The sequence below is a fragment of the Oncorhynchus kisutch genome, linkage group LG9, assembly GCF_002021735.2.
Source record: "Oncorhynchus kisutch isolate 150728-3 linkage group LG9, Okis_V2, whole genome shotgun sequence".
Classification (NCBI taxonomy): Eukaryota; Metazoa; Chordata; class Actinopteri; order Salmoniformes; family Salmonidae; genus Oncorhynchus; species Oncorhynchus kisutch.
This window is the reverse complement of record NC_034182.2, coordinates 15391471-15406118: the sequence shown is the minus strand read 5'-3', so window position 1 is coordinate 15406118 and position 14648 is coordinate 15391471. Positions and strand designations below refer to the sequence as shown.

Below are 14648 nucleotides of genomic sequence, written 5' to 3'. Positions count from 1 at the left end.
TTTGTAGCCTATAGGCCTACTGTGTTAATTGTTTAATGCAGTCACCCACAGTTTTCATTTGAAGCACCTTTTTATCCTAGGCTTGTGTAACAATTGGAAAGACATTGGCAACTTTGTATTTGATTTTGTTCTGAAGTTATCAGTGGTCAAAGAGAGACAGATCAACATCTTGATTCTATGTTTAGCGGAGATCTTCGGCATCCAAAGCATCCAACGGCTCACTTAGCTGTTCTACGAGTGGTCTGAAGCGGTCAGTAAATAACAAGCCTTTTACAGTTTTGGGAAACAGCTTTGCGATTTAACCCTTTACATGAGTGAGAATTGGCCTAAATGGATCGGGCTACATTTAAAGGTTTCTTAAAGAAGAAATATGAAAAGCATATACATAAGCATGGTAGTAATTGAAAATGAACAGTTTGGAGAACCCAACAGTTCACCTGACACAAGACTGAATCCAAATATTCCACTGTACATTTTATGTGAATTTTACATTTTTTTGTACTTTTCGCCACATTTGTTGATAACGAAATCTGAAAATACTCTGGATACATTCAGTCAGATTACAAGAATATTCCTGAAAAATGTGGGGTAGATGCAACATAAGACAAAGTAATGACAAAGGTTTGAGTGAGAGGGACTAATTGGTGTTTCCAAGAGGCCACACACCTCTCCAAAGTTCCTAAGTCATTTCCATGCTCCTTTATGACTCAAACAAGATTCTTCAACTATAAAGAGGCTTTTTACACTTGTATTTTTTTTGTTTGGAACACAACCCTGCATCACCGCCATCACCCAATTACTGTTGTTGTTGCTCCCAAGTGGCACAGCGGTCTAAGGCACTGCATCTCACTGCAAGAGGCGTCACTGCAGTCCCTGGTTCAAATCCAGGCTGTGATTGGGACTCTGTGATTGGGACTCTGTGATTGGGACTCTGTGATTGGGACTCTGTGATTGGGACTCTGTGATTGGGACTCTGTGATTGGGACTCTGTGATTGGGACTCTGTGATTGGGACTCTGTGATTGGGACTCTGTGATTGGGACTCTGTGATTGGGACTCTGTGATTGGGACTCTGTGATTGGGACTCTGTGATTGGGACTCCCATAGCGTGGCACAATTGGCCCAGTGTCGTCTGGGTTTGGCCGGGGTAGGCCATCATTGTAAATAATAATTTGTTCTTAACTGACTTTTTAAAATAAAAGTAACACATTACACAATCCAAAAACTGCCCATTTTAAATCACAATCGGGGTCAGGTGGGCATCATTTGAAAGCTTGTTCATTTTACTGTACAGCCACATTGTTCCAATTTAGGGGCTTATCAGTGCCCAAATCTACCATTTTCAACCCGTATATGGGTACGAGTGTAATGGGCTACCAATGCTAATATGAAGGTTGTAATGACGCTTTTGGGAAAATGGGCCCAGACAGAGAGAGGAGGTTGGATACGGAGTGTGAGGATGGGTTAAGACAGGTTAGGTCTTAGATTAGGGCATAGAGAGGTGTTAAATGATTGAACAGCAGGGCTGGGGTCAATTCCGTTTCAATTCCAGTCGATTCAGGAAGTACACTGAAATTCAAATTTTCTTCATAGCTTTTCAAGGAGGAAGAATTTGAATTGTTGTTGGAATTCGGTAAACTTTCTGAATGGACCCCAATCCTGCTGAAAGGATAGAATGCTTGTTGGAGATATTTTGGCTCATCAGGAGAGCCGAAGCTTCAGGAAGCCCCCAGGCACACTCACCATTTATACAGAAACATTGTTATGGAACAGATATTACCGTGTCATTGTGAAACAAACAAATAAACAGAAAACCATAGTGATCTTACTTGGGTCTGATTTGGAGAAGGTATCCATGTCCAGCAGATTTCTGTGAAGAGGAAACAAACAGGAGGGAGCGAGGTGTGAATAAGTAAAACTGACACCATGTTGCTTCGTTAAGCACAACGAGACGCTGATTGGCTCATTAAGGCTCTCGTTAGTTAAGGCAGGGAACACCGTTGGGGATAGATACAGGATACAAGCGTGACAGACAGGATTGAGTCTCAAATGGCAACCTATTCCCTTAATATTACACTACTATTCACCAGAGCCCAATGGGCTCTGGTCAATAGGGTGCCATTTGGGAAGAGAGATGAGCGTCATGCTCTGATTGGCTAGCAGATGAGGCCTGTAAACGAGGGATTGCTGTAGTAGCCGTTACAGAGCGGAACGGGTCTCGTCTTCTCAGGCTAATTACCAGACAGAGAAAGATTAAGGTAAGGGAGAGAGGCGGCCATGAAATGCACACTGACAGTGCTGTTTAAAAGCCCCATCCGTTATGATCAGTAACACCTCCTATATCATGATACTCAGGAGGGGGTTTATAATGAAGGCATCATCAGTGATCAAGAACACCTCCTATATCATGATACTCAGGAGGGGGTTTATAATGAAGGCATCATCAGTGATCAGTAACACCTCCTATATCATGATACTCATGAGGGGGTTTATAATGAAGGCATCATCAGTGATCAAAAACACCTCCTGTTCACCTCCCTTGGGATGGGGCCGCCTTTCAACCCCCTAGTCCCAACCCCTAGAGATTCAGTCAATTAAACTATTAATTTACAGTAAACAGACAAAACTATCCCTAAGCCCCTACCCATGAACACCTTCAAACCCCACTGGAATCAATGACTCGTTTACAAACAAAATAGCATTTCAAGGCGGGTGGGGGTTAAGGTTAACTCCACAACCAGAGACAGATCTTACACCAGTCTTACACCAGTCATAAAGCATTTATACTTCACTCTGGGAGTTGGAGAATATTTATCAAATAGGGCTGGGAAGATTGACTAATTTAAAGCAGGGGATTTGGGTAATACAGTTACCTCCAATATAATTGAGCTGTTCTTCAGTGAATTTGCTGGAGTGATTCCGACACATATCCATTCATCCTATAAGATCAGGATTCGATGAAGGAATGGGGGGGATGGATGGAGTGAGGGAACGTGTCACGCCCCGACATGAGAGAGCCTTTTATTCTCCAATTTGGTTAGGTCGGGGTGTGACTAGGGTGGGTACTCTAGTTTTTCTATTTCTATGTTGGCTTGGTATGGTTCCCAATCAGAGGCAGCTGTCTATTGTTGTCTCTGATTGGGGATCATATTTAGGCAGCCTTTTCCCACTGGGTTTTTGTGGGATCTTGTTTTTTGTGTTGATGCCTGTGAGCTCTACAGAACGTCACGTATCGTTTATTCTTTATTGTTTTGTTGTTCGGTTCTCCTTAAAATAAAAGATGTCGAACCGATTCCACGGTGCGCTTTGGTCTGAGTATGATTACAACGACGATCGTGACAGAACGTGAGATGAGATACAGTAAGTGACTTCTCTGCCATGGCTTGGAAACGTTAAAGGTTCTGCAGGGAGAGATAACTACCCTTCTCTCCTCCTGACCTGCTGGTTCATGTCCCATTGAACTATCCCTGACACTTACTGAGCTGTGTAAAGGTGATGAAATGTGAGGAAATTCTGACATGTTCCACTTTATCCCGTTAAAGCCCAGGGTTCAGCAGAGGCTTTGGTCTGCTGTAGGACAGGAGGGAACACTGATTTGTCTGTGTCCATGCCTTCCTGTTTCCTGTTACCCATGTTGCTCACTGACTCACTCACTTTGTCAGTGAGTGTATGTGTGGATGCATTCCTGTGTGTGTGTGTGTGTGTGTGTGTGTGTGTGTGTGTGTGTGTGTGTGTAAGTAAATGTCTAAAAGCTGCAGAGGCTATAATAGGGTCTGCATGGTCGTGACGGCATTTTAAACCAGGCTTCCTTCATCATAGCAGGAGATAAATATTTTAGCCAGACTGTGTTGGCTGGTTACATCACTGAAACGGTCCCTTTGGTCCTTGCTGTGTGTGTAATGGGCCCCTGGATTCCCCCTGTGTGTGTGTGTGTGTGTCAGTATCAGGGCAATATCGGTCATTACATTTTTTCAGCCGGTGATTGTCAAGCAAATATGTTCTTATTGGGCCTTCCTGTGTAGACCAGCTCAACTAGCCAAACAACTGTGGGCTCCAGCCTCCACCAATCTTAACTCTAAACAAATGGCTCCCAAATCTGACCTAGCAACAAGTGATAACTGACCCAAATCTGCTATGGCACAATTGCATCAACATGGTTTTGACCAGTTTTGTGTGGATACTAATATTTGTGACATGATCACAAAAAGTATGCCATCTTTGTATCCTCATTTCAAAAAGTACTGTGTCCTCATTTATAATATTCACAACCAGGGGACAGTGATCCCCTTCAACAACCCCCAAGTGAAGGTCTCCCTGGCAGCCAACACCTTCACCCATCACTGGCCACACCGAGACCAAGCAGCTGACAGAGATGCTCCCCAGCATCCAGCCTAGCCTCCGGGGACTGGCCAAGGCTCTGCCAAAAAACTGCTGAGAACTGACTCCAGATCTGATCAAATAAGTTTCTTTGTGTCTCTGTCACCTCATCTCCTCGCCCCAGGAGGGTAAGGAGGACAGAAGGCCAATGCCCCTGAGATTCACCCAGTGTGAGGGCCATCAGTCACAGTGCATAACAAACCTGACATCTGAGAACAAGTGGGTGAGGAGAGAGATCTGACACCAGGCCAGACAAATCTCTCTTTAGAAAAGAAAATGGGAAAGAGACCAAAGCACCAACAAAACCATAAGAGCAGGTGTCTATCTGGCTTGCTGGCTGTCCCCAGTAGGTGAGGAAGAAATAGAGAGGGAAAGAGAGACAGACAGGGATAGATGAGTGTGAGAAGAGAGGTTTAATTATTCTAAAAGCCTTTCAGAGCTCTTTTCAACAGAGAGAGAAGTACTCTTTGGCAATAAGTACATTGTTAGGTCATGCCAATAAAGCAAATTGAATTGAACTGTATTGATAGTGAAAGACAGAGATGGGGAGAGAGAGAAAGGCACTGTCTGTCACGTGTAAGTCACGCCCCCCTCCCAGTCACCAAGCCCCAGCGAGTTTCGACTCGACCATCTATCCTCTTCACTCGGCCCGAGTGATGGAATGTCTCAGCTACAACGGTAACCATAGCAACCGTCCGACATTAGTTTTTTGGGGGTAGGAGTATTTATCCCACTCAGACAGCCGCTCCCGATTAGACGATATAAGTTTGACATCAGCCCTTTGCTTCTTAAAAACAGGAGAAGATACAAGAGCTGTTTCACAGAGTAAATAGCAAGATGGCACTGACAGATATGGCAGCTCTTTATTGCAGTATTTTTTTTTTTTTGTGTTACCCCCCCAGGGCAATTGAACTGATTCCAAATGCTGATCCGAACACCGCCGGCGGAGAAGAGGTATTCGGAGTGGACGTCTAGTCTGACTCAGGAGGCGCGCACACCATCCACCGCTTCCGAGTATATTACTCACTAATGTTCAGTCTCTGGATAATAAAGTAGATGAGCTCAGGGCGAGAATCTCCTTCCAGAGAGACATACTCTGTTTCACAGAAACATGGCTCTCTCGAGATATACTGTCTTTGTCCATACAGCCAGCTGGGTTCTCAATATATCGTACAGATAGGAATAAAGAAGTCTCCGGGAAGAAGAAAGGCGGGGGTGTATGTTTCATGATTAACCACTCATGGTGGGATTGTGATAACATAAAGAAACTCAAGTCATTTTGTTCACCTGACCTAGAATAGCTCACAATCAAAGGCCGACCGTATTACCTCCCAAGAGAATTCTCTTCGGTTATAGTCACAGCCGTGTATATTCCCCTTCAAGCCAATACCACAACGGCCCTTGAAGAACTTCCCTGGATTTTAGGCAAACTGGAAACCACATATCTTGAGGCAGTATTTATTGTAGCTGGGGATTTTAACAAAGCAAATTTGAGGAAAACGCTACCGAAGTTTTATCAACACATAGTACTCGTGCTGCTAAAAATATTCGACCACTGCTACTCCAACTTCCGGGATGCCTACATGGCCCTCCCCTGCCCTCCCTTCGGCAAATCTGATCACGACTCCATTTTGCTCATCCCTCCCTATAGGCAGAAACTCTAACAGGAAGTACCCGTGCATAGGACTATTCAATGCTGGTATGACCAATCGGAATCCACGCTTCAAGATTGTTTTGATCACGTGAACTGGGATATGTTCCAGGTAGCCTCAGAGAATAACATAACATACAAATACCAGGATACGGTGACTGAGTTTATCAGGAAGTGTATAGGGGATGTTGTACCCACTGTGACTAAAACCTATCCTACCAGAAACCGTGGATAGATGGCAGCATTTGCGCAAGACTGAAAGCGTGAAACATGGCAAGGTGACTGGGAACATGGCCAAATACAAACAGTGTAGTTATTCCCTTCGTAAGGCAATCAAACAGGAAAAACGTCAGTAGAGGGTAGGGATGCACGATATATCGGCGAACATATCGGAATCGGCCGATATTAGCTAAAAATGCCAACAATGGTATTGCCCGACGTCTAATTTAACGCCGATGTTAAAGCTACGGTGTATACCAATATAACGTAGGTACATGATGTAATGACGTCACGTAAAATGTTGCGCTACACGTGCAACACAGCATTCATAACCTAGCCCACACAATGTCTGCTGTGTGGATTGTGCAGTCAACAAGTCGAGTAGTCATTTGAATGAGTAACAACATTTCAGCGAGACAACTCAAAGGCAAAAATCCATTAAAGCCAAGATAATGGAATTCATTGCCCTTGACAATCAACCATTCTCTGTCGTGGGTGATGTTGGCGTTCACCGACTGGTCAAGCACCGGTCGAGTGTGCTATTTTCTGATGTTGCCTTACCGGAGTTACACAGTAATAGCGTCACTGTTATTAGCTTCATGACATACATACTGTGGAACACCGTTTGGGTCTTCGCGTTGGTAATAAAGCATCATTTGTTTGGCCGCAACTTCTGGGATAGCTTTAGCATGGTACCTAGCTATCACCAATACAATTGTTCGCCTATTGAAATTGAACTTCAGTTGATGAAAAGAAATAGCTAGCCAGCTACTTAACCCAGTCCCGGACTAGGGACTGTAGTTACGCCTCCTGCACTGAGATGCAGTGCCATACACACATGGACGCAGCAGTCTGTGTTAACTATTTAACTCTACTAGAATGCTTAAAATGCTGCAAAAAAAATGTAGGCAAGGAAAATAATGGAAATAATGGATATCGGTATCGGCCAAAAATGTAATATCGGTACATCGCTACTATAGAGACAAAGTGGAATAGCAATTCAACGGCTCAGACACAAGACATATGTGGCCAACGTGTGTAAGACATTTAAGCGTGTTAACCCTCACAAGGCTACCGGCACTGACAGCATCCCTAGCAGCGTCCTCAGAGCATCCGCAAACCAGCTGGCTGGAGTGCTTACGGACATAGTCAATCTCTCCCTATCCCAGTCTGCTGCCCCCACTTGCTACAAGATGTCCACAATTGTTTCTGTACCCAAGAAAGCAAAGCTAACTGAACTAAATTACTATCGCCCCGTAGCACTCACTTTTGTCATCATGAAGTGCTTTGAGAGGATAGTTAAGGAATATATCTACCGTACCTGACACTACAGGCCCACTACAACTGTCTTACCGCCCCAATAGATCCACAGACGATGCAATCACCATCTCACTGCACACTGCCCAATCCCATCTGGACAAGAGGAATACCTATGTAAGAACACTGTTCATTGACTACAGCTCAGCATTCAACACCATAGTACTCTCCAAGCTCATCATTAAGTTTGGGGCCCTGAGACTGAATCCTGGCCTGTGCAACTGGGTCCTGAACGGGCTACCCCCAGATGGTGAAGGTAGGAAACAACATCTCTACTTCACTGATCTTCAACACAGGGGCCCCACAAGGGTGCATGCACATCCCCCTCCTGTACTCCCTGTTCACCCATGACTGCATGGCCATACACGCCACTCCAACTCAATCATCAAGTATGCAGACGACACAACAGAACTAGGCCTGATTACGAACAATGACAAGACAGCCTACAGAGAGGAGGTTCGGCCCTGGGACCGTGGTGCCAGGAAAATAACCTCACACTCAATGTCGCCAAAACAAAGGAGCTGATCGTGAACTTCAGGAAACAGCAGAGGGAGCATGTCCCTATCCACCTAGACGGGACAGCAGTGGAGCAGGTGGAATGCTTCAAGTTCCTAGGCGTACATATCACTGACGATCTGAAATGGTCCACCAACACAGACAGTGTGGTGAAGAAGGCGCACCTGAAACCAACAAACTTTTACAGATGCACAATTGAGAGCATCCTGTCGGGCTGTATCACCACCTGGTACAGCAACTGCACTGCCCGCAACAGCAGGGCTCTCTAGAGGGTGGTACAGTTTGCCCAACGCATCATCGGGGGCAAACTACCTGCCCTCCAGGACACCTACAACACCCGATGTCACAGGAAGGCCAAAAAGATCATCAAGGACAACAACCACCCAAGCCCCTGCCTGTTCACCCCACTATCATCCAGAAGGCGAGGTCAGTACAGGTGCATCAAAGCTGGGACCGAGAGACTGAAAAACAGCTTCTATCTCAAGGTCATCAGATTGCTAAATAGCCATCTTAGAGACTGCTGCCCCATATACATAGACTTGAAATTACTGGCCACTTTAATAATGGAACACTAGTCACTTTAATAATGTTTACATATTTTTGCTTTACTCATCTCATATGTATATACAGTATTCTATTCTAATGTATTTTAGTCTATGCCATTCTGACATTGCTCATCCTGTTATTTTACTTTTAGGTTCTGCGTATTGCTGTGAATTGTTAGATATTACTGCACTATTGGAGCTGGAAACACAGGCATTTCACTACACCCACAATAACATCTGCTAAACAACATGAAAAGTAAAAATTGATTTGATAGTATCCCCCTTCTCTCTTCTCATTGCCTCTCTCCTCTCCCTTTCGATATCTCTGATGAGATGTGTTCGTACAGACATTTAATTTAATGAACATTTCAAGCATGTCTCTATGATCGGCTCACAAATGAGAGATCGCCACTGTTTGGTTATGACAGCATTACCATGACAACCCGCTGAACATGTGGCAGACCCCCAGGACCCTGACCTACATTACCCATCATCCTCTACTGTGCTACTCAAGAAATAGATTTTACCTGAATGGAATGAAGTCACACACACAGTACAGTTACAGCCCCACCCCATGTAGAGTAAAAAAAGGCACTTCAGAATTAGAAGGAAAAAAACTGCAACACCAGGCACTGGTCTGTGAAACTGTGACTTAACCAGGGATATTACTGTCCTGCTGGTCATGGGTAACACTCTCACTGCACGGAGAGAAAACAATAAAAGGAGAGGGGAGAGGAAAGGAGGTAAGATTGTAAATGTGAGCAAACACTTTCTCTCCTTTCCTTTCCTCTCTTCTCACATTCTCTCCTCTCCTGTCTTCTCCTCTTCTGTCCTCTCTCCTTGGTGTGGGCGAGGGGTTTTTCCCAGAACAAAGTCAGATCTCACAGAGGGCCTTTCCTCCCTCTCTTTCCCTTCCCTCTCACCTCTTGCTCCCTCCCCTCTCTCTTCGCTTTCTCTCCCCAGTGTGGCCTAGATAATGGATCCACAGAGAATACACCATCACACTGAACTAGATACAGTCACCACCATGGAAGAAAACGGCTCTGCCAAACATACACAGTGTGCCGATTCTAACTCAAAGTGTGGTGTAGAATATTACATCTGCGCTTCCATACAGCCACAGTACCAAAGAACAAAAAACACTCTCAAGCTGTGAGATTCCTTCTGCCTGTTGTAGTAGTGAACATAGTGCTAGGATTCTAATCTTAGCAACATAACATTGCCTACCTACCTCCACATTGAAGGAGATCCTGATACAGAAACACATTAGGGGAATATATGCAGTGTACCTTCTTCATTTATATGTGATTTTATCTAAAGAAATAGGAATACTACAGAATAACAGACTAGACACAAACAGTACCAGTCAAAAGTTTGGACACATCTACTCATTAAAAGTTGTTTTCTTTATTTTTACTATTTTCTACATTGTAGAATAATAGTGAAGATACCAAGACTATGAAATAACACACATGGAATCTTGTAGTAACCAAATAAGTGTTAAATCAAAATATATTTTAGATTCTTCAAAGTAGCCACCCTTTGCCTTGACGACAGCTTTGCACACTCTTGGTATTCTCTCAACCAGCTTCATGACAAATGCTTTTCCAACAGTCTTGAAGGAGTTCCCACATATGCTGAGTATTTATTGGCAGCTTTTCCTTCACTCTGTGGTCCAACTCATCCCAAACCATCTCAATTGGGTTGAGGTCAGGGGATTGTGGAGGCCAGATCTGATGCAGCACTCCATCACTCTTGGTCAAATAGCCCTTACACAGCCTGGATGTGTGTTGGGTCATTGTCCTGTTGAAAAACAAATGATAGCGCAAACCAGATAGGAAGGAGTATCACTGCAGAATGCTGTGGTAGCCATGCTGGTTAATTGTGCCTTGAATTCTAAATAAATGACTGACAGTGTTGCTCGAGCAAAGCACCCCCACACCTCCTCCATGCTTCACGTTGGGAACCACACATGTGGAGGCAATCCGTTCGCCTACTCTGCATCTCACAAAGGCACAGCAGTTAGAATCCAAAATTCTCAAATTTGGACTACAGACCAAAGGACAGATTTCCTCCTGCTGTCCACTGCTAGTGTTTTTTGGCCCCAAGCAAGTCTCTTTCTCTTATCTGCGTCCTTCAGTAGTGGTTTATTTCCAACAATTCGACCATGAAGGCCTGATTCATGCAGTCTCCTCTGAACAGTTGATGTTGAGATGGGTCTGTTACTTGAACTCTGTGAAGCATTTACTTGGGCTGCAATCTGAGGTGCAGTTAACTCTAATGAACTTATCCTCTGCAGCAGAGGTAACTCTGGGTCTTCCTTTCCTGTGGCGGTCCTCATGAGAGCCAGTTTCATCATAGCGCTTGATGGTTTTTGCAACTGCACTTGACGAAACGTTCAAAGTTCTTAATTTTCCGCAATGACTGATCTTCATGTCTTAAAGTAATGATGGACTGTCATTTCTCTTTGCTTATTTGAGCTGTTCTTGCCATAATATGGACTTGGTCTTTTACTAGATAGCCCTATCTTCTGTATACCAGCCCTACCTTGTCACAACACAACTGATTGGCTCAAACGCATTAAATAAAGAAATTCCATAAATCAACTTTTAACAAGGCACACCTGTTCATTTAAACGCATTCCAGGTGACTACCTTATGAAGCTGATTGAGAGAATGCCAAGAGTGTGCAAAGCTGCTATCAAGGCAAACAGTGGCCATCTAGAATAATCTCAAATACAAAATATTGTTTAGCAATGTTTTGGTTACTACATGATGTCATGTGCTATTTCATAGTTTTTATGTCTTCACTATTATTCTTATTCACTATGTAAAAAATATTTTTTAAATTCTCTGATCCACCTCTACGCAGACAGACAACACCATTCTGTATACCTCTGGCACTTCTTTGGACACTGTGTTAACAACCCTCCAGATGAGCTTCAATGCCATACAACTCTCCTTCCGTGGCCTCCAACTGCTCTTAAATGAAAGTAAAACTAAATGCATGCTCTTCAACCGATCGCTGCCCGCACCTGCCCGCCCGTCCAGCATCACTACTCTGGACTAGAGGTCGACCGATTATGATTTTTCAATGCCGATCCCGATAATTGGAGGACCAATAAGGCCGATACCGATTAATCGGCAGATTTAAAAAATACAAATAAATATATTTTTTTATGTATTTGTAATAATGACAATTACAACAATACTGAATTAACACTTATTTTAACTTAATATAATACATCCATAAAATCAATTTAGCCTCAAGTAGATAATGACACATGTTCAATTTGGTTTAAATAATGCAAAAACAAAGTGTTGGAGAAGAACGTAAAAGTGCAATATGTGCTATGTAAGAAAGCTAACGTTTCAGTTCTTTGCTCAGAACATGAGAACATATGAAAGCTGGTGGTTCTTTTTAACATGAGTCTTCAATATTCCCAGGTAAGAAGTTTTAGATTGTAGTTATTATAAGACTATTTCCCTCTATACCATTTGTATTTCATTAACCTTTGACTATTGGATGTTCTTATAGGCACTTTAGTATTGCCAGTGTAACAGTATAGCTTCCGTCCCTCTCCTCGCTCCTCCCTGGGCTCAAACCAGCAACACAACGACAACAGCCACCAGATCGAAGCCGCATTACCCATGCAGAGCAAGGGAAACAACTACCCCAATCCTCAGAGCGAGTGAAGTTTGAAACGCTATTAGCGAGCGCTAACTAGCCAGCCATTTCACTTCGGACACACCAGCCTCATCTCGGTAATTGATAGGTTTGAAGTCATAAACAGTGCAATGCTTGATGCACAACGAAGAGCTGCTGGCAAAACGCACAAAAGTGCTGTTTGAATGAATGTTTACGCGCCTGCTTCTGGCTACTACAGCTCAGTTAGATACTTGTATGCTCAGTCAGATTATATGCAACACAGGACACACTAGATAATATCAACCATGTGTAGTTAACTAGTGATTATGATTGATTGTTTTTTATTGGATAAGTTTAACGCTAGCTAGCAACTTACCTTGGCTTACTGCATTTGCGTAACAGGCAGTCTCCTTGTGGAGTGCAACGAGAGAGAGGCAGGTCGTTATTGCGTTGGACTAGTTAACTGTAAGGTAGCAAGATTGGATCCCCCGAGCTGACAAGGTGGAAATCTGTCTTTCTGCCCCTGAATGAGGCAGTTAACCCACCGTTCCTAGGCCGTCATTGAAAATAAGAATGTGTTCTTAACTGACTTGCCTAGTTAAATAAAGATTAAATAAAGGTGTAAAAAAAAAATATATATATATATATATATATTTTTTTTTTTAATCGGCAAATCGGCGCTAAAAAAATACAGATTTCCGATTGTCATAACTTGAAATTGGCCCCAAATAATCGCCCATTCCGATTAATCGGTCAACCTTTACTCTGGACGGTTCTGACTTAGGTATTTGTAGTTGTCCACATATTCTAGGTGTCTGCTTAGACTGTAAACTCTCCTTCCAGACTCCCATTAAGCATCTCCAATACAAAATGACATTAGAATCGGCTTCCTATTTCAAAACAAAGCATCCTTCACTCATGCTGCCAAACGACGATGTCATTTACAAAATAGCCTCCAACACTCTACTCAACATATTGAATGCAGTCGATCACAGTGCCATCCGTTTTGTCACCAGAGCCCCATATACTACCCACCACTACGACCTGTACGCTCTCGTTGGCTGGCCCTCGCTTCATAATCGTCACCAAACCCACTGGCTCCAGGTCATCTACAAGTCTCTGCTAGGTATAGCCCCGTCTTATCTCAGCTCACTGGTCATCATAGCAGCACCCACCCGTAGCACGCGCTCCAGAAGGTAAATCTCACTGGTCACCCCAAAAAAGCCAATTCTTCCTTTGGCCACCTTTCCTTCCAGTTCTCTGCTGCCAATGTCTGGAATGAACTGCAAAAATCACTGAAGCTGGATATCTCTCTCACTAGCTTTAAGCACCAGCTGTCAGAGCAGCTCACAGATCACTACACCTGTACATAGCCCATCTGTAAATAGCTCATCCAACTACCTCATCCCCACACTGTATTTAGTTATTTATCTTGCTCCTTTGCACAGTATCTCTACTTACACATTCATCTTCTACACATCCACAATTCCCGTGTTTAATTGCTACATTGTAATTACTTCACCACCATGGTCTATTTATTGCCTTACCTCCCTTATCCTACCTCATTTGCACACACTGTATATAGACTTTTTCTACTGTATTATTGACTGTTTGTTTATTCCATGTGTAACTGTGTTGTTGTATGTGTCTTAACTGCTTTTCCTTATCTTGGCCAGGTCACAGTTCTTAAATGAGAACTTGTTCTCAACTAACCTACCTGGTTAATTAAAGGTGAAATAAAAAATAAAAATGGTTTTCTATATCCATGGTGGCTTGTACTGTATGAAAGGACATGGATATGAGTGTGGCAACATTGGCAACAGAGCAGGATTATGCTTGGCAACATCTGGAGAGAACAGGAGCAACAGAGCATGCTAATATGAGGAGGCTTTTCAACAGGTCACTGAGCCCAGCTCCACAGGTAGAAGCTAGCTATGTCTGTCTGTCTTTCTGTCTCCCCTCGCTCTACATTTTCCCTATATCTTTCTCCCTATCCCTCCCTCTTTCTTTCTCACACACATTATCATTTCTCACCATGTATACCTCTTACACACACACACACACACACACACACACACACACACACACACACACACACACACACACACACACACACACACACACACACACACACACACACACACACACACACACAGAGAGAGAGAGAAAGAGAGCATCAGCAGCGCTGTGGCTTGTATATTCTCAGTGCCTCTCTCAGAGAGACCTGCCCTAATTTTTACTGACAAGCTGGGCTGGGTGAGCAAAGAGACTAGGCAGTGTGTACGCATGCGAATCACCTTCACACACACACACACACAATTAATATTTCAACCTGTGCTTGCCATGTTTTACATTATTAGGCAAATCCACTCTTAT

At 43.5% G+C, this 14648-nt stretch overlaps 1 protein-coding gene across 4 annotated transcripts in view; it reads right to left on the bottom strand.

The window, feature by feature from the left end:
• The window catches only part of LOC109896819 (copine-8), a 103788-nt gene that overhangs the window by 76422 nt on the left and 12718 nt on the right, over positions 1–14648 (bottom strand). For all 4 annotated transcript variants that reach the window (XM_031832018.1, XM_031832020.1, XM_031832019.1 and 1 more), the window contains exon 2: positions 1829–1869. In XM_031832018.1, the coding sequence (XP_031687878.1) occupies positions 1829–1869 (41 nt within the window). The remainder of the gene's footprint in view (positions 1–1828; positions 1870–14648) is intronic.